This window comes from Muntiacus reevesi, chromosome 3 (genome assembly GCF_963930625.1).
Source record: "Muntiacus reevesi chromosome 3, mMunRee1.1, whole genome shotgun sequence".
In the NCBI taxonomy this organism is placed as follows: domain Eukaryota; kingdom Metazoa; phylum Chordata; class Mammalia; order Artiodactyla; family Cervidae; genus Muntiacus; species Muntiacus reevesi.
In genome coordinates, this window is record NC_089251.1 from 31,677,290 (window position 1) to 31,700,404 (window position 23,115).

Here is a 23,115-nt window from a genome sequence, read left to right on the forward strand (position 1 = left end):
ATAATGCTTTATCTACCTAGTAAGGAGGAAATGAACAATATTTACAAAATAACTGCCACCTGTGATCATGGTCTAAATGTATTCACTTTGATTTTTGCAGAACAGCTCAAAGATCACACAAAGAAGGTAAAAAAACCAGTGTACTGGGCTCTTCATTTCATTAAGAATCACTTCTGAAATGACCACAAAAGGGGATAAGGACATGGAGATAAGGAAAAGAGCAATTTTGTTTTCAAGCTATGATTATGGCATACCCTTAAAGGTTGCCATTAGGTATACATAAGGAAGGAAGAGAAACTGACAGACAGTAAGACTCTGGGCATGAGTCTTCAATTCTGTTTCAAACAATACTGCTCCACTGTCGTCTATTAAGTGTCCCCATTAAGTTTTTTTTTTTCCTGGGGGGCGGGGGTGCGGGGCTTGGGATGCTTCATGGCTTGTGGGATCTTAGTTCCCCAACCAGGGCTTGAACCTGTGTCACTGCAGTAAAAGTGCTGACTGCTAACCACTGGACTGCTAGGGAATTCCTCCCATTAAGATTCTGTGAGGCAAAAAACAAGACTCAGACTATAGCGCCTTAAGAAAAGGGTCTGTATCAGCTATGTGATTCACAACTGAATCATACAGGTGATTCAGCTATGTGTATCTCCCAGAGAGTCTTTTAGAGAAGAAAGGCTGTTTAATTACCTGTTAATATTATGGTATGTATTATAGGATTCCTTAGTGATTTTGGATAAGTTATCCTATTGTGGGATAACTGCCTACAGTAAAAAAATAAAAAAAAAAGTATAGAACTTCTATATTCTTATATATTAAAAAGTTACTGGAAAAAAAGCCAATCTATCCAAAGAAAGGACTCTAATTCAAGAAAATAAAATCTTCTCTTTTTTTTAAGAAACCATACCATCTATAAGGGCAATGTGTTAAGAATACAAGATTACAAGAAATCCAATTCTGTGTACCTAAGAATTATAAGAAGAAAAAAATTTTCTTGGTAAAAAAAATTGAGGAAAATTGCAGACTAGATTTTCTGGGAAGGTAGTAAGATGGAGTAACACATGACATATGTATAGGAATTAACATTTGGTTTACAAAATCTCTTGATATTACCTCTGACCATAGTAGCTTTCAAAGAATTGTTCTTTCCACGGCTCTACTTTTTTCTCCTTCTCAATCTCTTGTCGAATTCTCACCTGCATCTCCGGTGTAAACTCACCTACAATGTACCAAAAAGAGATGTTCAATAGGAAAATGTTATTTGCAGCTTTCCACTACTGGTAAATCATGATAGAGTCATGAAGGAGTAATACTATCATGTGAAAGTAACAGAAATTTCCCCAAATTCCTCACTGTAAGGGAGAATTACCTAAGTGCCATAAGTTGAAACATACACACTTGCATACCACTCCATGTAGTATCCAGTATCAGCTGAGTTTAAGTGGGCTTTTCTCTGGGCTTTCCTTGTATCACTCCCTTCCAGCTTCAAATATTCCCTATAGATTCTTTATAAACTTTTTTTTTCCACTGGAAAAAATAGTCATATGCTTTCGATAAATAATGACATTGGACATTTTATTACTTAAGTTTTATTTAATGTGGGAGACCTGGGTTTGATCCCTGGGTTGGGAAGATCCCCTCGAGAAGGGAAAGGCTACCCACTCCAGTATTCTGGCCTGGAGAATTCCCTGGACTGTGTAATCCATGGGTCGCAGAGAGTTGGACATGACTGAGTGACTTTTGCTTTCACTTTCTCTGAGACAATTTGTATTTTAGGCCTTTTAGCTTTAACAGCCAGAGAAGGCAATGGCAACCCACTCCAGTGTTCTTGTCTGGAAAATCCCATGGACGGAGGAGCCTGGTGGGCTGCAGCCCACGGGGTCGCTAAGAGTCGGACACGACTGAGTGACTTCACTTTCACTTTCATGCATTGGAGAAGGCAATGGCAACCCACTCCAGTGTTCTTGCCTGGAGAATCCCAGGGATGGGGGAGCCTGGTGGGCTGCCGTCTACGGGGTCGCACAGAGTCGGATATGACTGAGGTGACTTAGCAGCAGCAGCTTTAACAGCATAACGAACAGCTATGGCCCTGCTTAAAGACATTTTGAGGTTCCAGTGTAAAGGTAGGGAGCTATTTTTGGAGTTGTCAGTTTTTTAATTGTTCCAGAAAGTGTATGAGTCTAGTGCCCTAGCAACAAGATACAATGTGCCAAAGACAGCTGCTCTGAATATGACATTTATTTTCATATACTACCAACCACACCTCAAGCCTTCCCACTCCATCAGTAGAGAACAATGAATGTGCTTGGTTCAGTTCAGTTCAGTTCAGTTGCTTAGTCGTGTCCAACTCTTTGCGACCCCATGAATCGCAGCACACAATGCCTCCCTGTACATCACCAACTCCCGGGGTTTACTCAAACTCACGTCCATTGAGTCGGTGATGCCATCCAGCCATCCCATCCTCTATCATCCCCTTCTCCTCCTGCCCCCCAATCCCTCCCAGCATCACGGTCTTTTCCAGTGAGTCAACTTTTCGCATGAGGTGACCAAAGTACTGGAGTTTCAGCTTCAGCATCAGTCCTTCCAATGAACACCCAGGACTGACTTCCTTTAGGATGGACTGGTTGGATCTCCTCGCAGTCCAAGGGACTCTCAAGAGTCTTCTCCAACACCACAGTTTAAAAGCATCAGTTCTTCGGTGCTCGGCTTTCGTCACAGTCCAACTTTCACATGCATACATGACCAATGGAAAAACCATAGCCTTGACTAGACGGACCTTTGTTGGCAAAGTAATGTCTCTGCTTTTTAATATGTTGTCTAGGTTGGTCATAACTTTCCAAGGAGTAAGCATCTTTTAATTTCATGGCTTGGTAGGCCATCTTAAAACCTGTGCCTGAGACAGGCTGTTTCCCCTTAATTATCTAATACTCAGGACATCAAAGAATAAGTGGAAAGAGTAGGTTTGAAGTATAAGACCTCTTAGGTCTTAGAAGTATAAGAAAAGGGGAAGGAAACATGTTAGAGGACATATAATACTTATCACAGTCTTGGGCATATGAGTGGGAGTAGAGGGATTTAGCCATCAGAATCCACCCACAGCTTCTGCTTTTTGGTTGTGTCTACTGGGCTTAATAGAAAGAGGGATAAACAGTACTGAACTCTGTTCACATGTGTACAGTGTTCAAAGTTTTTGCTGCTTATAAAATATAATAGCATGTATAGGTATAGCAGTGACTGCTCATATTTAAAAAAAGTAACATAATAATAGAGGTAGCACTGTTGATAATATCTACTTTAAAAAGCTGGGGAGTAGGGAACATAAATCTAAATTATTCTTAAAAAAAAAAAAGTACTGGTAACATATGTTTTAAAGTGCTCAAGTGATTTTGACTCTTTCAGAAAAATGGGGTCTCTGCTCATGGAAATCTTTTAAGAGAAAGGTCAAAAGTAATCAGTAAGTGATCCCTTCTACATAGTTGTAGTGATCACTTCTATAACAACTATAAGGAAAAATATAGATATTAATTAGCTGGTCAATTAGCTACATCAGTGATCTGACAAAAAGTGAGCAATGAATAGCATTCTCAGTGCTCCCCTTATAACTGTATTTATTTTAAAGCTTCTCACACTTGTTTTCACAAGCTATTCCTTGGCACAACCTCCCATAATTTTCAAGTGTTACTTTGTATTCTATCTGTACTGACACAGTGACAAACACAGTATTTGAAATAAAAAAACACCAGACTACAAAACTACAGTCATCAAAACAGTATGGTACTGGCACAAAAATAGAAACACAGATCAACAGAACAGGATAGAAAACCCAGAAATAAGCCCATGCTGTACTATTCTTAGTTGCTCAGTCATGTCTGACTCTTGTGACCCCACAGACTGTAGCCTGCCAGGCTCCTGTGTCCATGGGATTCTCCAGGCAAGAATACTGGATCCAGTGGGCTGCCACTTCCTTGTCCAAAGCTCAATTAATCTATGACACAGAAAGCAAGATTCCACAATGTTGGAAAGACAGCCTCTTCAACAAATGGTGCTGGGAAAACTCGACAGTTACATGTTATATGTGGAATCCAAAAAGAAATGATACAAATGAACTTATAAAACAGAAACAGATTCACAAACTTTGAGAACCAGCTTATGATTGTGGGGGGGTGGGGTGGGGAGGGACAGTTAGGGACTTTGGGAAGGTTACGTACACTGCTATGTTTAAAATGGATACCAACCAACAAGAACCTATTGTATAGCATATGGAACTCAATGTTATGTGGCAGACTGTATGAGAAGGAAGTTTGGGGGAGAATGGATACATGTATATATATGGCTGAGTCTCTTCACTGTTCAGCTGAAACTAACACAACATTGTTTGTTTATTAGCTATACCCCAAAACCAAATAAAAAATTAAAAAAAAAAAAAAGTCAGTGGCTTTAATAATGGCTGAACATTAGAATCACTTGGGGGAAAAAAATCAAACAAAAAAACCCCACTGAAGCTTAAGCAAAACAAAAATCATTGAGAGTGAGGCCGAGATGTCAGTATAAAAAAAATACCACAAGTGAGTATAATGAGCAGTCAGGCTTAAGAACTGCTAATAGTGACTGATAATTACATGCTATGCAAAAACAGTCAATTACTCTTTTTATGCTTTATAATCTACCTTCTGTAAAACTGTTAGATCAGAATTAGAAACATGGCAAACCAGTGACCACAGTTAGGAATTCTTGGTAATTGTATTTACTAAAGCACTCTAGCTGCCACTGAAGTACGTAAAACATTTTTCAATAAAGCAGATTTTTTAAAAGCTCTTAGTAATTCTTTTTACTGTTAGTTTCATTGATATGGGGCAGTGAGAAAGAAGTTATCTCACTGTTTACCAAACCATGATTCATAACACCATGAAATAACTCATTCTATATTCTGGCTATTAAAATTTCAACTGCTAGGCATGAAGCTAGAAATAATGAAACAGAATCTTTAGAAATAGGACCTAAAAATCTGTATATTTTCAGTTTCCCAGGTAACTTTAAACCCTTGAAGAAACATCTTGCTGAACTCCATCTGGAGCCAAATTTGGTTACATGCTCTAGATAAAAGTCTAGCAATGTATTTCACGTAGAATAGCTTGTTCTTCTCTATGAAACGTTCTGTCCTTTGCCTTCCAAAGCTGGGCAAATACCCACTGAGGCTCAGAGCTGCCAACATGCCCCCCCCATGCATACACATTCTGGGAGGCACATAAAGTTGAGCACTTACCTTCTGAAAGTCTTTCCTTCCAGCCTTGGGCTGCTGAAGTGAAGAACTCATTATTAAGCGCTGAGCCATTTAACTTCATCAGACCATCTGGACCAACCTGGGTCAAAGAATAAGCCACAGAAAGTTCAGGAAGAAAACCAAATGTTAACATGTGGAATTTGATGTTCCTGTCTTTTTTAGAAAAGAATGTGTGTACATTAAATTTTACAGAAACAACACTAAATCATACCATGCTGATTATGGATACTTCTATTTTATAATGTAATATTGTTTTCTTTCTAAAAAATTTCTTTCCTGTTTATCTCTTTCTTCTTTTCCTTTCAATTCTATTCCCTTTGATTAATTATACTTAAAGAATCTTCTGCAAATAAATACATAAATAAGAGGATTTTTCTAAAAGGTTCATTGTTTTCCAAAACTGTGACAAATTACACACACTACTCTGAAACTTATTTTTCTCATATAATACAAAGTCAATTTCTCACAAAATTCAAAGTCAACTGGCATAGTTTTAGCTCCACTATAATAGCTGCAGATTATTTCATTATATGAATGTCCCTCAATTCATGTACCAATTTCCTAATCATAAACATATACTTTGCTTCCAGTGTTTTCCCATAATCAACAAACCTGCAATAAGCATTCCAGTAAAGATGAATATACTAGTTCTTTTTATCTATGGGACAGATTTTGAAAGCAAAGAAATATCTGTGTGTGTATATAACTAAAGACTGTTGGATTATTTTCTAAAAAGGCTAAAACAATTCACATTTCTACTAGAAATATATGAGCATACTCCTTATCTTGTGAACAAGAGATATTAACACACTATTTAACTTCTACCTATTAATGAGTTTGAAATGATAAAAATTTCCTGTATCCTGACTACTAGCTTTGTCTATCTTTCTGGTTATTTATTGACTACTTAGATTTGCCATCTACTGAAATGCAAATTCATATCATTTGCTCATTATCCAATATGCCTCCTTATCTTTATCTTGTGAGAATCTTTTGCATGTTATACACAGTAAAACAACCACATAATTTGAAGGTATTTCCTTCCATTTATTTGTCTACTGACTTGATTTGTGATGTCATGCCAAAAAGTTTTAAGATTCTTCTTTACATTTGCGGTTTTGTTAACCGCCATTCTCTCAGAGGTAACATTTAGATTCCTACCAGAATCTCTATGCAGATTCTTCATTAATAAAATGATTTTTAAATTTATATGGAAAACTGAGAGGGGAACTGCCTTTCTAATTACTAAACATACCACACAAACTCACTGCAATCAAAACACTTATTACTAGCATTAGAGTGAACAAAGAAATGAGTGAAAGAGAAGAGTGCCTATAAATACATACTGCATGTAAATTAGCAGATATATAAACAGAGATGGTAATTCAAACTGAGAGAAAAAGGAGGGTTATATAAACATGTAGTGCTGGAGCAGCTGGCCATCCAGTCAGTAGAAAATAAAACTGAACCACGATTTCAGAGCAATATAAAAAACATTCTTGATGGATTAACAGACTAATTTTAAGCTTAAAGTCAAAGTTTTGAAGAAAATTTAGGTAACTATTGGGACATCTTAGGGATTAAGGAACTCAACTCACTTTACTTTCTAAATTTATCTGGGTCAAGATGATATTCCTCTGGCTCTAGAGCAGAAACTTTTTCTGTTAAAGGACAGATAGGTCATATGGCCTACAAATAGGTCATATGGCCTCTGCTGCAACAGCTCAACTCTGTTGTAGCTATAGATAATATGCAGAAACTAACTGAAGCAGCTGAGTACCAATAAAACTTTATTTACAAAAAGAGGCAAAAAGAAAAAAAAAAAGAGGCAGTGGGCTGAAACTGACCTGCATGCTAAAAAGCCTGCTGACTGCTGCTTTGTATTCTATAGATTTGTATTCTATATGGCAGAGGAGTAACTGACTTTCTATGAGAACAGGTCACTCAACATCTCCTCGAATAGTCCAGTGTTGAGCAAGTTACTTCAAAACAAGTCAGTCCATTCTACAGTTTAATAGTTCTATTTTTTTAAAAGGTTAGTTTAACTCCAAATTTGTTTCCTGGAGAAACAAAGTTTACCTCTTCCATAGACAGACCTTCAAATGCATCTGAAGAGAGGTGTTTTAATCTACACTCCTTCCTTAGTCTTTCCTCTGGTCTAAATAATGCTTTCCTACTCTTCATTGTTGGGTACTACATACACTGAAATATGGATCCAATGTTTCATGCTAACAATAACCAGAATTTTGGATAAACTCCAAATTTCATCTGACAATGAAGGAGAATACATTCACTAATAATTTCATTAATAAATTCCATACTCCCTATTCTCAGATTGCCGTGCCCTCCCACCACAGTAACTGAAAACAACAGTCAAATAGCCTCCTATTAAGAATACACAACAGGACTGCACTCAACAGAAAGCTGATAAGTTCTAAGGTGTCTTTTAATTACAAAACTAAACATAACAGGACCCTTGCTAACAGAGGACAAGGACCATTATCAAAAGACAGTTCGGAGGAGCGCACAATAAAGTTCTACAGATAGACCCTCTATTACGTCTTGTGTTATTAGCCCCAACTTAACATACTTGAGTCTTTAAAAATGTTGAGAACAATACGAGGCAAGAGGAGAAGTTCTTTACAAACTCTCCCAAAACTTCAGTCTCCTTACTTGTTCTAACCAAGAACTAGGGATCCCAAAAGCTGTAATTTCTCCAAGAAATGTTAAGGTAGGGAGAGCAATAGCTGGGAAGGATCCATATTACTTCTTTGTCCCTACTGCTTGTGTTACACTGACTTATCTGACTTCCCAGAAATGGAATCTGACCTTTCACACATGCTAATTCATAGCAATATAAAAACTGGTATCAATATAGTCTAGTAGAAAGATGATTTTCAGAATGAGAAAGATTTAGTTTTGACTTTATAGTCAAATAGCTATAATGATCTGTATAGCTTACTTATAATCTCTTACTACAAACTAGAGGACATATCTAGTTCTGTTACTATAATACAGGTAAAACAAATCTCTCTCATCCTGTTTTTAAATGATTAGAAAAAAGTGGAATGCCTAACAGATTGCTTCGAACACAGTACATACTTGGAAATAATTAATCTTTTAAAGAAACCACAGAATTGAAAAAACCTTACAAAATCATACTGAATCTTTTGCAGAGGAGGAAACAGAGGATCAAAAGGGAGAATGACTTGCTAGTCACTCCTCCTTCCTCGATGAAAGTCTAGGTTTCAGACTTATGCCTTATTCCTGACCAACTTAAATTTCTCTGGTCCCTGCCAAGATTCTTCCAAACCTTTAGTGTTTCTGCTAGGTACCATTTAGTTTTATTAAGGACTACAACCTATTTTGGATTTTGTTGTTGTCCAGTCAGTAAGTCGTGTCCAAGTCTTTGTGAATCGATGGACTGCAGCACACCAGGCCTCCCTGACCATCACTATGTCCTGGAGTTTGCCCAAGTTCATGTCCACTGAATCACTGATTCTATCCAAACACCTCATCCTCTGCCACCCTCTTCTTCTTTTGCCTTCAACCTTTGCCAGCATCAGGGTCTTTTTCAATGAGTCAGTTCTTCACATTAGGTGGCCAAAGTATTGGAGCTTCGGTTTCAGCATCAATCCTTCCAATGAATATTCAGGGTTGATTTCCTTTAGGATATCTGATCTCCCTGCTGTCCAAGGGACTCTCAAAGAGTCTTCGCCAGCACCACAGTTTGAAAGCATCAATTCTTTGGTGGTCAGCCTTCTTTAGAGTCCAACTCTCACACCTGTACATGCCTACTGGAAAAACCACAGCTTTGACTAGACAGACCTTTTTGGCAAAGTGATGTCTTGGCTTTTTAATACGCTGTCTAGGTTTGTCATAGCTTTCCTTTCAAGAAGCAAACGTCTTCTAATTTCATGGCTGCAGTCACTATCTCGAGCCCAAGAAGAGAATATCTGCATTGCTTCCATTTTTTCGCCTTCTATTTGCCATGAAGTGATGAGACCAGATGCCATGATTTTAAGTTTGTTTAATGCTGAGTTTTAGGCCAGCTTTTTCAACCTCTTCTTTCACCCTCATCAAGAGGCTCTTTAGTTCCTCTTCGTCTTCTGCCATTGGTATTATCTGCATAGGAGGTTGTTGGTATTTCTCCCGGCAATTCTGATTCCAGCTTGTAACTCATCTAACCCAGCAATTCTCATGATTTACTCTGCATGTAAATTAAATAAACAGGGAGACAATATACAGCCTTGTTGTACTCTACTCCCAATTTGGAACCAGTCTGTTGTTCCATGTAAGGTTCTGTGCTTCCTGACCCACATACAGGTTTCTCAGGAGACAGGTAAGATAGTCTGGTATTTCTCTCTTTAAGAATTTTCCAGTCTGTTGTGATCCACATAGTCAAAGGTGTTCACGTAGACAATTAAACAGAACTATGTTTTTCTGGAATTCCCTTGCTTTCTCTATGATCCAACGAATGCTGGCAACTTACTTTGTACATCTGGAAATTCTTGATCCAAGTCTAAAGCCTAGCTTGAAGGATTTTGAGCATAGCCTTAGTAGCATGGGAAGTGAGCACAAATGTCTGGTAGTTTGAACATTCTTTAGCACTGCCCTTCTTTGGAATTATAATGGAAAACTGACCTTTTCCAGTCCTGTGGCCACTGCTGGGTTTTCCAAATTTGCTGACATCATAAGTTTATTATTAAAGCAAAAAGTGTTTTAAAAAAGTTTAACAAAAAATGAAAATAACATTCTTAATCTCATCAAAAGATCCATTGAAACACCCCATGTAATGTCTTAAGACAATTCTTCCTTCTGAATTATACTCTGTGGATGTCTACATCCTAATATGATAGCTAGATAAATTTTATCCCAAATTTCTGACATTTCTGATAAGAGGGTTCTTTTTCTTTATAAGCCTTACAGGGCCAACCAATTAAGAACACTTACAAAAAAATAATATTTTGCATATTAATACCTTTGATACCACTTCTTTACATGTACACACAAAAACCATCTTAAAATCTTAAGGAGTTCTAAAGGCGATGGCTGAAGGAAGCCCCAGAAGGGTTAGAAAACTGCTGATATGCTTGAAAGAACGCACCTGTCGATCCACCTCTGGAAGTAGTAAAAGCAGTCGCTGTTGGCAGTCTCCAGGAAGAACTGAAAAGGTGTGTTTGTTGATTAGTGCTCGTAGGTTTGTATTAACCAGAATGGAGTCTGGCGTCTCAACATCAATTTCAGCACATTTAGTCCTCTTCATCTGCCCTGTAAAAACATGGAGAAGAATCACCTGGGCCTTCTTCACATTCCTGTTTCTTTCTAAACTATACCTTGCTCTACTGTGCAAAAAAGCCATGGCTGTCATTACTTTAAAGTATCACACTATGAAGAAGGTAACACTTAAGGTTCTTAGAAATAAACAAAGCAAGTTTTGTTCATTCATAAAGGATAAAAAAAAATGTTATTTCCCCTGCAAAACTGGAATAGTCTGTAAAAGTGAATCTTTTGCCATACTAAAAAATGCATTTTATGTTTGAGATTTGATCATTTCCCCAATGGGATTGAGGAAATTTATAATAAATTTAATACATACACAGAATGACTAAAAAGTGGAAAATTCAAATATCTCTATAAATTACACCGAGGCTCTTTTTCTCTTCCCATAATTATTTTCATCAATTTTCTCTGTATCAGCTAAAAATGTTACGAATGAACAGCTTAGCAGTTACAGGAAGTCTGTTCACAATAGGAAGGTTTCAGTCTTTCTAGACACTGATGGAGTTGAGAACACAGTTTAAAACATAAATGGAATCTGTGGCTTTTGATTTTACAGAATTTTCTCACATTATTTTTCTTGTATTCCTGCATTATTACCCGCCTTTCTTTCTGACATTTCCACTATTTAAGACATTGGACAGGCTAGACTCATGTTCCTACTTTACCTTCTCTCTCTTTTTCAATCTCTCCTTTGACCTATGTTCTAGGAAATTTTTCAACCTCTAACTTTTAGTACTTCTACTAGAATTTTTTATCTCTGCTCCCATAGTATCTAATATCCTGGAACTCTTTATTTTCTGATTTTTAAAACAGTATTATTCTGTTCTTTCATGGATCCAACATCATTTTTTATGTCTTTCTGTGAATACCATAGCTTTTACAGTTATTTGTTTAACGCTTTCTCCTTCCTGATTTATCTCTACTTTTGTGAGTCTATATTTCAGATTCTCTCATGATGGACGTTTTCTTCAAAGATGATCCCTAGTAACAAATCCTAGAAGACTGACTGAAAATTCTGGTGCTGGGGTGTGTCTTGTAGACCAGTGATCTGCACAGAAGTAGATTCCAGATGATCTCTTTTAGCTGGCAATCAATAAATTTGCTGGCGCAGTTTTTTTTTTTTTTTTTTAGGCTATTCAATTTCTTTAAGTACCAATCCCCCAATCTCCTGCTGACACTTAGGTGGGGAGGAGGAACAAAGTAACAGAGACAGAAACATGCCCCACTAACATTCTGGACCCCTACAAGCAGGAGGATCACTATTCAGTATTTGTGTTTTACTTCATATCCCTGATTCCAATACACTGCCTCCTCATCTGTTATGTGTGGTGTCTCTAAATTTAAAGTCTGTAAAGTTAAATTTCACCTCAAAATAAACCTCTTGTCTCCTGCTAAGCAAAGGCATCAAACTGTTTCTTATTAACTTTTAAAGAAGGTTCTTCTTTTCAACCCTATGCTTCATCTTCTCTAAGACAAGGTATCTCCAATTCTTAAACCCTTCTCGAGTTCTACAGGCTCAGCTGGCTTGCTTCCTACTGGCACCTGCTCCTCAGCTCTGTGAAAAACTCTATCCAGTTTTTATCTTCCAAAATTTGGTGATATTGCCTGTCCATCTGTTATCTTCTTGTTTTCTTTACTCTTAAGGGTTTAATCTTTTGTTTTTCCATATTTTTGCTTTAGTGGGAATTGGAGCAGGAAAAGTGGTTCAGTTTGCTATGTTCAATAAGCCCTTCCACGTACACAGAGATAAAATATAAATAATGCTGGATAAAGAAATCCCTTGTCAGAAAGAAAAATAAACCACAAAAAGGCTGATAACAGATCTTATTCTGAAATGAAGTTTGATACGCAGGAAAGGAAGAACATGAAAATAGTCAAGAGCTCAAAGGTGAACAGGAAGCAGCAATTAAGCCTGGCAGGTAATGATTTTCAAACACAGAGTTGACAATTTAATGTCTGAGAACTGAGTCCTTAGGAAAGTAACTTACTTGTGTGGAGCCTGTCAGACCTCTGGAATGACTTTTTCCCCAGGCCCAGCAAATGATTTTCCACTTTAACCGAAGAAGAAGAAAAGCTAGAGTTTGAGTTCTGAGGGCTGCTTGACTGTCCATCAGATTGCTTTCCTTCCCATATTGCTAGGGGAAAAAATATATAACCCTGAAGTTATAGATAGAAACTAATCAATCAAAAGAACAATTAAATCATACAATGCTACCCAAAAGGTTATCAAGGAAATCAAACCAGTCAATCCTAAAGGAAATCAATCCTAAATATTTATTAGACACACTTATGCTGAAGCTAAAGCTCCAATACTGTGGCCACCTGATACAAAGAACCGACTTAGAAAAGACCCTGATGCTGGGAAAGATTGAAGGCAGGAGGAGAAGGGGATGAAAGAGGATGAGATGATTGGACAGCATCACTGACTCAATGCGTATGAGCTTGAGCAAGCTCCAGGAGATGGTGAAGGACAGGGAAGCCTGGCATGCTGCAGTCAGTCCATGGGGTTGCAAATAGTCAGATGTGACTGAACAACTGAACAACAAACCAAAAGGAGTTATGTTTGAGGCAATGTGACCCTGCAAATGTGTTCTGAGTCTGAGAATTAGAAGTCAAAAGTGAATAAAATCCCTTTCTTCCTCCCAGCACATTATTTGCTTCTAGTGGTAAATTTCCTTTCTAACAAAAATGTAAAGTTCTACAAGACACAGTTTAAATTGGCAAACCCATAAATAAGCTGGCATTGAACTGAATTGTGTAACAAAAAAGCCTATACCTTGACCAGTTTAAATTCAAAAGAAAATAAGCAACAAAAACAGAAATTCCAAAGGCCCGTGGATATGTCCAATGGAAACTCAAAGGTATTATGTACTCTTAGGAAAGATTTGTATTTTTCAAGGAGAGAACTTGTGAAGAGTTCAGCTTGAGCAACTTGGAAACATCAGCTTTACTAATTGGAGGCTTCCAAATATTATTGTTAGATATTTTGGGAATGAGTCACTGATCCTATTCTAACATGCAAATCCCAATGATGTACTTTAAAATAACTGTATGATTACTCTGCATAAATTTCCCCATATGCCCTAGAAGGATTTATACAGAGGATTTGGCAGTATAAGGATTATGTATATAAATACAATAATTTAAAAATAAATAACAGACTATATGAGTTTGGTATACAAAAATACTGGAAAAGAAACTTTCGTTGAAAAGACACTCGGTCTGCCTACCAGGTTTGGCAGGTACAGGGTCACTGGATGCTTTGACAGTCTTCAGAGAGAGGTGCTGGTTGGAGGAGATGGACATGCTTGGCCTGCATTGCTGCTGCTGCTGTTTCTTCTGTTGTTGCTGTTTTAGTGCCTAGAAAGAGAAAACTGACTGTAAGAAACAAAACAAATCAGTTTTTAGTAATAACAAATAATAAGTGACTTATTTTAAGTGGTGAGGACGATGCTGACTATACAATATCTGTGAAATCTATCCAAGTAAACAAAAATCTCAATTAAACTAATTAAACACAGGCCTAAATGAGCCTTAAAATTTGGATTTTTTTCTTTTACCAATGTTCTCCTGTATATAAATCTGAGAAACTGTCATTAACATTTTTTAGAACTTAAAAATCACCAATAAGCCATGGATTTCTCAAACTTGTAGTATCAGAGAATTAGATACTTTCGATCATTCTGAAAACAGAATTCTAAGCCCTGAACCAAGAACAGTTCTCATTTGTATCAACTTTATCTAGAAATAAAAATATTTCCCTTATGTATGCTTCGAGGTGCTGCAGTTGAACAAAAAGTAGTAAATAACTACTTGAATTTGGTCTTGTGTCAGAGCAGTAAGATTTGGCCCAATGATTAAATGAATCTCAGTGATTTATAGCAATGTGGTAAACTGAAGGGAGGGAAGATTAGAAAACACTGGTTCTATTAATAAGAAGTGTGGTTCCTTCTCGTTACTTCAGAATATTTTAATTTCTATAATTTTCTTAGTTTATAGAATATACTAAACTAGAAAGAACAGAAAAATAAAGAGCTTCCCAGGTTTTAATCATGAAGATACATAAAGGCAACTGTTCACTTCAAGAGCTTAAAAAACAAACAAAAAAAAGACAAGGAAACTAAAACTACATTTCAGGAAAAGGCTGAATATCTATGACGTCAGTAAAATGTCAATTTAAGCTTTAAGTTTCAAAACCATCATGTAGAAAAGTGTGGAAAAACCAACTGCCTACTTGTTTCCGATTCTTTCTTCACAATACGGTTTTCTCCTACTTCACATTCACATGCAGTTCTGGCTATGCCATATAGGCACAGTGGCAACACTTGATTTCCTTGATCTAAACTGTCAGTGGAGAAAAGAATACTCAGAGTCTCTGGTATCTGGCTTACTTTTCACCTATAACATTTATAATAGGTGAGGCAGAAACATAATGTCAGTTTTGTCTGATCACTGATGACAGCTTATCTCTCATTCTTTGCAATCAGAATACAAAATGTTTGTAGGCTTCCTGTGTGGCAGCCACTAGTATTTATTTCTTTCTATTCGTGGTATGTAGGTCATTCTCGGTTAATGCGAAATTTAATAGAGCTACCTGATCTTATCTATTTCTGCCATGATCACATAAATTCAGATATAAGATAAAAATGAAATAACTTACAGCTTCTGTTTTAAGAACTGCATTCAGTTTCCCCCTCCCTCAGCAGTATACAGACCCTGTTCCTAATTTTATTTTAAAATTTAAAAAACAAACAATTAAAAAAAACTTCACTGTGGTAAAGGATAACTCATACTGAAATAAGTTTTCTCACTTAATAATATGAAAAACATACACAGGAGGCAAAACCTTACTTTACATATCAACAATCTAATTTACATAATTTCCCATATTGATATTCTTTGAAAAAAATACAGTATCTGACTCCTGAGATCAAAAGAAAATAATACAGAGTAGTTTTTATGTTATGAATAAGGTAACAAGTTACAGCCATCAACTTATATTTCCTTATTGAGCTTCTTCTACACTTACATTATATGTGTGTGCTGGTGCATATATACACATTCATATTTCTATTAAAATATATTATTGTTCTGGGTATGTATGTCAGATATATGTATGTTTTTAATGAGTGCTGTAACACATCTTAATTTTAACGATTAAACATTATAGTGTGTTGATGTTTATATGTCTATGCAGAACAATTTCATTACAAAGTAAACTTTTAATCCTGTATAATTGTCTAGCATATGGATATGCCACTGTTAATGAAATAATTCACGTATGTATCTCTACTTGTAAATTTTTCCTATTACAAACTTTAATGCAAACATTTTTCTGTATATGAATGTATGAATACATGCATTTTTCTAAGATAAGTTTCCAAATATTTAACTGCTTAGTCATAGGGTATGTGCACTTAAAATTTTAATAAATGTTATAAAATTTTTCTCCAAAATAGCTATAATTTATATCCCACCAGCAAACTACAAGTAGTCATTTTCCCACATACTTGACAGTGCTTTATTAATTAAGCTAATTAAGCTCTATTATATATATATACCAATCTAAGGATAGAAGTGGTCTGTGTTCTTAATTATTAGTCAAATTTACATGTATTAATAATTTGCATTTCAAAAAAATGAAAAGCTAGTTCTTTGAAAAGCCCAGTAAAATAGTCAGCAAGTAACATTGAGAAAAGATACATTATAAATGAAGAACACTGAGGAACAAAAGAAAAACACAAAAAAATACTATGTTCAACTTTATACCAATATTTGACCAAAAAAAAAATCAAGTGAACTAGACCATTTTCTAAGAAAAATAAATTTCCAAAATTGGCTAAAAGAATCAGAAATCAAGAGTAGTACTAAATGAAATTCAAACGTCCTAGCAGTAAAAGGTAAGATCTGCAAGACTTTCACCATCTAGAAAAATATAGAGAGCAACAGAACTTAATAGATGCTAAGAACAATTCTGATTCCAAAACTGTACAAGGATGGTACAAGAATATAATAGAATCTAAGCTAAACTCATAAAAGAGAAAACTCCACTAATATATTAAAAATGATGTAACAAACATAACAGGGTTTATTCCAGAGAGTTAACTATAGATTAACATTAGAAAATCTAGTCCTGGAATTCTGCATACTGGCTGACTTAAAAAGTTACCTGATCGTCTTAATAAATGCTGAAAAAAAATCAACCTGAAAAAATTAAATACCTACTTGTAACACACACACACACACACACACACACACCCCTCAAAGCAAATTGGAAACTAATGAGGAACTTTTAAAATGTGATTAAAAAGAGTATCTATGACAAAGCTGTAACACAGAGGTGTACAAATTATTAAAAACAAATTGGGAAACTGTACAAAATTTTTCCTTAAAAGGACTTAATGTCACTGACTGCCAGCAGCACGCCTTTTTAATGTGCGCGAGGACACGTCTGTAAACAGAACAGCACGGTTACCTGCTTTAGTGCCTTCTTGCTGTGCTTCTGTGATGAAGAAATGACTTTACCTGCCGGAATGGTAGGAGATGGGCAGCCCGAATGAGGAGAAGACGGCTGTGACAGCCTAGACGATACTAGGAGGAGAAAAATGACAATTCCAAGTTCTGTTATCAGAGGCGATACCAAGCACTGTTTCTTTCCCAATCACATAGTGCTACCTGTATTAAGAACTGTGACCAAACACTTTTGGGAAGGATATTCTTTTTGGAGTTCTATTGCAAACAGCCTCCCTTTTCAAGTTTATTTCCTCAGAAAGCTCTAGTGAAGGATGTTAGGATGGGGAAGGGATGAATGTTAGTATTCATCACTTCTTACTCTTTAATTTTTTCAATAGAATTGATTGAAGAAGCAGTAAGCAGAATATAAACCGTGAGTCATCAACTAAGGTAAAGTTTAGAAAAGATTCTAGAACCTACTGGACAGTATGTATGTCCTTAAGGTAAATCTAGTAACAACATGATATTGTGGAAGAGCCCTGGATTGATAGAATGGGTTCCAGTTTCCCCTATCTTTAAAATGAAGGCAATAAGGTCATTCCACATTAAACACTACCGTTCTCTAATTCTTATATTCCTTCAACTCTGACATCAATAGTTTTAGGTCTACCCATGTGAAAGAGTGCTTTAGAACTTCTGATGGAATCAGTGTAGGTATACATAGGATGGAACCACTCTCTAATCATCACTAGCTGTTTTATCAGACTTAGCCAAAAACCTCAGTATTGCGTGAAGGGTTTTCCCTAGCAAGGGTCTATATTTATAATAAACACAATTTCTAAAGTTTGACAGTGTATAATTTATGATACAAGATAATAAAGAAATCATTGACTCAGACTCAAAAACAAAAATGACGACAACAGTAGACAATATTAAGAAGACTCATCATACTTGACTTCAGCTTTGTATCCCAGCCCTTACTGAGGGCTTATATATGGGAAAGAAAGTGTGATGTTAAAAAAAAAAAACACACATTGTAACATATAAAACAAAAAATGGAGTTGGATAATTCTTGAGATGTTTAAGCAACAAAAAGAAACTAAATTCTTAGTTCACTCAGATGCTGACCAATTTTTTAAAACAACAGTTTCAGTGAGATACAATTCCTATACCATAAAATTCACCTGAAGTGTAAAATGTAACGGCTTTTAAAATATTTGCAAAGTTGTGCAACCATCATCAGAATCAATTTTCATCACCCATTAAAAAATTCTGTACTGGTTAGCTGTCATTCTTCTTTCCCCCTAACTCACTTCCCTCTTTAGTGATGGGCTTTTTCTTTTTTTTTAAACAAAAATGAGTGTTTTAAAGATTCATCTGAAAAAGAAAAAAAAAAAAAAAAAAGATTCATCTGTCTTTCAGCATGTATCAATACTTTATTCTTTTTATCACCAAATAATAGTCTACTGTATGCATATGCCACATTTTGTTATTCATGAGCTGGTAAGACATTTGGGCTGTTTTCACTTTTTGGCCATTATGAACACTCATTAGCAGAATTTTGTGTTGAACATATGTTTTCAACTCTCCTGGGTTCATATCTAAAAGTGAAATTGCTGGGTTTTTCAGTAACTCTGTTTAAACTTTAAGGAAGTCCTGAACTGACTTCTAAAACGGCTGCACTATTTTTACAATTCCATCGGAAATGTATGAGTGTTCCAATTTTTCCACACTCTTGTCAACACTTGCTATTGTCTGTCTCCTTGATTTGACCAATGTTTTTAATGGACATTATGAAAATAAAGCTAAAAACTATTAATATTTAACTATTATTTACTTTCTTTTTATTTATTTATATTATTTACTTTCTTTTTAATGGTTTGCAGAAATCTGAGAATATACATGTCCTCGACTGCCCCAATATCTAAAAATAAACAGAAAACAAACCAACCAAAATGAACCCATTAAGGAATGCAAGAATTCTAACTGTGGCCTGAAAAACAGACAATAAAGCTATCTGTGATTACCAGGGCAAAACTTTGGAATGTTTCCCTTTAAGGCAAAAGCCCTTTCTAGCAAATGAATCCATAAACATATCTTGAAGCCAACTAAAATAAATCAAGAAAATTCCAGGAGGAATTTTCAACTGGGAATCTCCCAGTTGACTTAATGCCAAATATTGGTCTCACAACTTTAATGAAACTTTTAAATATTAAAGGTTCAGAACTACAAAGAGCAAACATGATTTAAACACATGTTTATAAACTCATCTCTTTTAATCCTTCTAATGCCTACGCTGTCTCTAAGACACATTAACTTTATTAGAGTAACCAAAAATTAAACGTCATTTATGTGCCTAATGCTGTGCTGGGTTCATCTGAACAGAATTTCATTGAATCTTATAATCATCCTCTAATGCAAAGAACCGACTCATTGGAAAAGATCATAATGCTGGGAAAGACCGAGGGCAAGAGAAGAGGATGAGATGGTTGGATGGCATCACCAATTCAATGGACATGAATCTGAGCAAACTCTGGGAGACAGTGAAGTCTGTAGTTCATGGGGTTGCAAAGAGTTGGACACGACTTAGCGACTTGAACAATAAGGTAGGTACAACTTCTCTTTCTATTCCCACCCAATCTCCTCCAATTCTACCCTCTGAGATAACAAAATAATATAGTTGGATTTGTATCCTTGTTGACATTTTTCTATGCAAATAAAAATATGAAAAAATTTCAAGGATGTGTATTTATATATAAATATTAAATGTAAACACCTGCATATTGTGATGGTATTATCTAAAATTTCCTTATCTAGAAATTTAATTAGCCTGCAAAAGGACTCAGGTAGTAAGGAGCACAACCAACATTTGAACTTTGCATAGTTTCAGAAGAGTGAGTACTTATAGTGGGTTAAGTGGTGGCCACCAAAAGTCATGTCCATGTTCTAACCCCCAGAAATGTTATATTATTTGGAAAAGGAGACTTGGCAGATATAATTGATTTTGAGACAAGGAAATCATCTTGGTGATCCCAGTGGGTCTTAAAATCAAATGATGAGTTACCTTAAACACAAGACAGACACAGAGAAGTCCATGTGAAGACAGAGGCAGAGAATGAAGGATGACCTTCCTTTTAATAGTTACATAAAATTCCACTGTGCAGATGTATCATAATTTCTTCAACTGGATTGATGAGTAGGTTTAGTAATTTATAGTCTTCTGCTCTTATTACTACACTGTCTTAAACACTGGTTTCTAAGGTATTGTACCAAGAATGATACCATCACTATCTAAAAAATGCAAATTACTGGATCCCAACCCAACTCTACTGAGCCAGAAACTGTGAAGGTAGGGCCCAGGAATCTGTGTCTTAATGAGCTCTCCAGGTGATTCTAATGCACGTTCAACTATAATATACTGAGAAGCCAGCTTTCCAAAGTGATTTACAACTTGAGGCTCATTAAAGCCAGTTTTACTTATATAGTTTACTGAAGTAGTTTCAGCTTGTTGGATACATCTGTACCATCCACTGGGTAAGCTCAGAAGGTACCACTTTTCAATATAGCATTGGGAATTTTCCATTTCAACAAATGATTATCATATGGAACAAGGTCCAAAGGGTAATGGACTGGACTATTCATATTAGATGCATTTGAATTAAAAAGAATTAGTAAATAATCTCTTAGTATTTTATTTTTTCTCCTTAAGATATTCAGTGAGACCCTCCGAAGTATTAAAGAGACTATCAGAAATAATGGAGCAGTAATATCAAAATTGAAACTGAGCTTTATACAGTTAAAGGATTAATCGTTGAAAGACTGATAACAAAGTTCTCCAAATCGTTTCATGATCAAAAAGAGCAATACTTCTCTTAAGGGAGAGTTTTCATTTTCACAAATTAATAATAAAAATAATTTTATTATTAAAAATATATAAAGACAATAATAATAATAAATAATTTTATCAGAAGATAAAAACAATAATACATGTAGCTGTTTCATGCTGCAATATTGCATTTTAGGGAAAAGGCAGACTTCACGTAGATACAATCCTACCAAAAAAGCAACAGGAAATGTTGATTTTAATCATTTTTCTGGTGTTATTCCATCTTACCTTGACTTGGAATTCCATAAAGCTCTTCTCTGAACATTGTTTCCTGTCTGGAAATTAGAAACCAAAACTACAAACTTCTAAGTTCTTCCAGCTTACACAGAAATCAATAAGCTAGTTTTAACATTTGACTGAATTTCAAGGTTCTACTCTCTGTTCCTATCTGGCTGAAAAGTATACCTATTTCAAGAGAGTCTCTATCGATTTCCAACTAGAAGTATCAGTTTTGCTGTCAGAGCTCTTTATTTTTGTACATAAAAGGAAGTGGGTTTCGATACTATCTCAGTGTTCTTCCTGTCTTACAATGCATTTGAAATAAAGTGATGTCAGATTGAGAGTAAAAGCTTTAGAATAAGAAAACGGAATAGACACACATTTGTTTTACCCTTATTAATAACTGCAACTGACTTAGAATTGTTCTGCAGCACACTACTACTATCACTGCTAACTACAAGTTTTCCACTTTAATTTGCACTGGACTACAAAAACACTCATGTATACAATAGAAAACTAAAAATACATTTCTATGCCTATGCCATATGCATGACCTAAGAATGAGAGAAGTACATCCTATGAGAGACTAAATCATTCTTTATTATTGCTAACTTAGCCTTCATTCATTTCTTAAGACTATCAGAGCTGCCAGAGTCAATGGGAATTCCATATGACATCACATACACCTCTCATCTCCACCTTCCAAATACCACATGAAGTTCATCCTAGTCTCAGTTTAACAGGCTACAATCAGAAAAGATCTTAAGATCTCAACAGAAACTGAGGCTAAGTAGTTAATACTGTGACAATTTCGAGAAGAATGCATCAGAGGCAGTTTGAAAATAATTTATGTTGACTACAATTTTGAATTTGCTATAAACTTGATGTTAGTATCTTCTATTATTATGCCAAGTATGTGGCAAGGTTGTAATATTTTAATCTACCCATTAAGCTACTGAAAGGAAGAGAAGGGGACGAAAGAGATGGTTGGATGGCATCACTGATTCGATGGACATGAGTCTGAGCAAACTCCAGGAGTTGGTGATGGACAGGGAAGCCTGGAGTGCTGCAGACCATGGGGTCGCAAAGAGTTGGGACATGACTGAGCGACCGAACTGAAGCTACTGAGAATGGGGTTCAACTGTTATTTCTTAAATCCTCCTGTAATCACATTTACCTCACAGATAGTCTTTCACAAACATGTAACAATCACTACCTAAAACAGCTACTGCAGCCTATGAGCTACCAAAAAGCAAAGACCTACACAACCGTGACTTTGTTCCCAGTTTACTGACCACCTTTAATGCTGATTTCCCTGTTTCCAGTCACATCCAGAAATTATGAATCTGTTTCTCTTGCTTGATGACCTGGTTTGGTTCCTAATCCTAGATCAACAATTCCCAAACTTAAAAAGAAAAATGTAAACTGGGGGGAAGCAGAGGAGACAAAAAGGCCTAAATACTTTTGGCTCCATCTTCCAAAAAAAGAACAGGAAAAAAAAAAGAGGGGGGGTCCTTTAGTATAATCTGAGAAACGTAAGACCCTGGACACACCTCTCTTCACTACTGACTGGGATTACTTTTAAAAAATACATATCAAGAACACTCAGGATTTCCTTGGTGGTCCAGTGGTTGAGAATCTGCCTTGTAATGCAGGGGACGTGGGTTCAGTGCCTGATCAGGGAACTAAGCCAGTGCACTCCGGAACCCACGTGCCCCAACTGGAGAGTGCACACACCACAGCAGAGATCCCGTGTGCCACAACTGAGACCCTACGCAGCCAAGTAAATAAAGAGATTTTTTAAAAAGAAAAAAAGGAATGTTGGTCACAGGTCCTAATCTTGTCTTGCCTTTATTCCATTTGTTCATAACACTTAGGGTCTGGGCTGTTCTCTAAGTGATTGTGATCTTAAAGCTAAGATCCCCTGGTTTCAAAATTTGTCCAAACAACATGTGTAGTAGCTGTTATGACAGAACTCAGATAACGCAACCAGTTA

At 36.1% G+C, this 23,115-nt stretch overlaps 1 protein-coding gene across 3 annotated transcripts in view; it reads right to left on the bottom strand.

Moving 5' to 3' along the window:
• The window catches only part of ASXL2 (ASXL transcriptional regulator 2), a 115,144-nt gene that overhangs the window by 14,433 nt on the left and 77,596 nt on the right, over window positions 1–23,115 (bottom strand). For 2 of the 3 annotated variants that reach the window (XM_065928702.1, XM_065928703.1), the window contains 6 exons: window positions 17,037–17,152; window positions 13,792–13,921; window positions 12,550–12,696; window positions 10,386–10,549; window positions 5,261–5,357; window positions 1,111–1,216 (listed from right to left, as the gene is read on the bottom strand). In XM_065928702.1, coding sequence (XP_065784774.1) covers window positions 1,111–1,216; window positions 5,261–5,357; window positions 10,386–10,549; window positions 12,550–12,696; window positions 13,792–13,921; window positions 17,037–17,152 — 760 coding nt within the window. Of the gene's footprint in view, window positions 1–1,110; window positions 1,217–5,260; window positions 5,358–10,385; window positions 10,550–12,549; window positions 12,697–13,791; window positions 13,922–14,795; window positions 15,576–17,036; window positions 17,153–23,115 lie in introns of those variants that run through there. The other variant, XM_065928705.1, reaches the window with a different exon arrangement.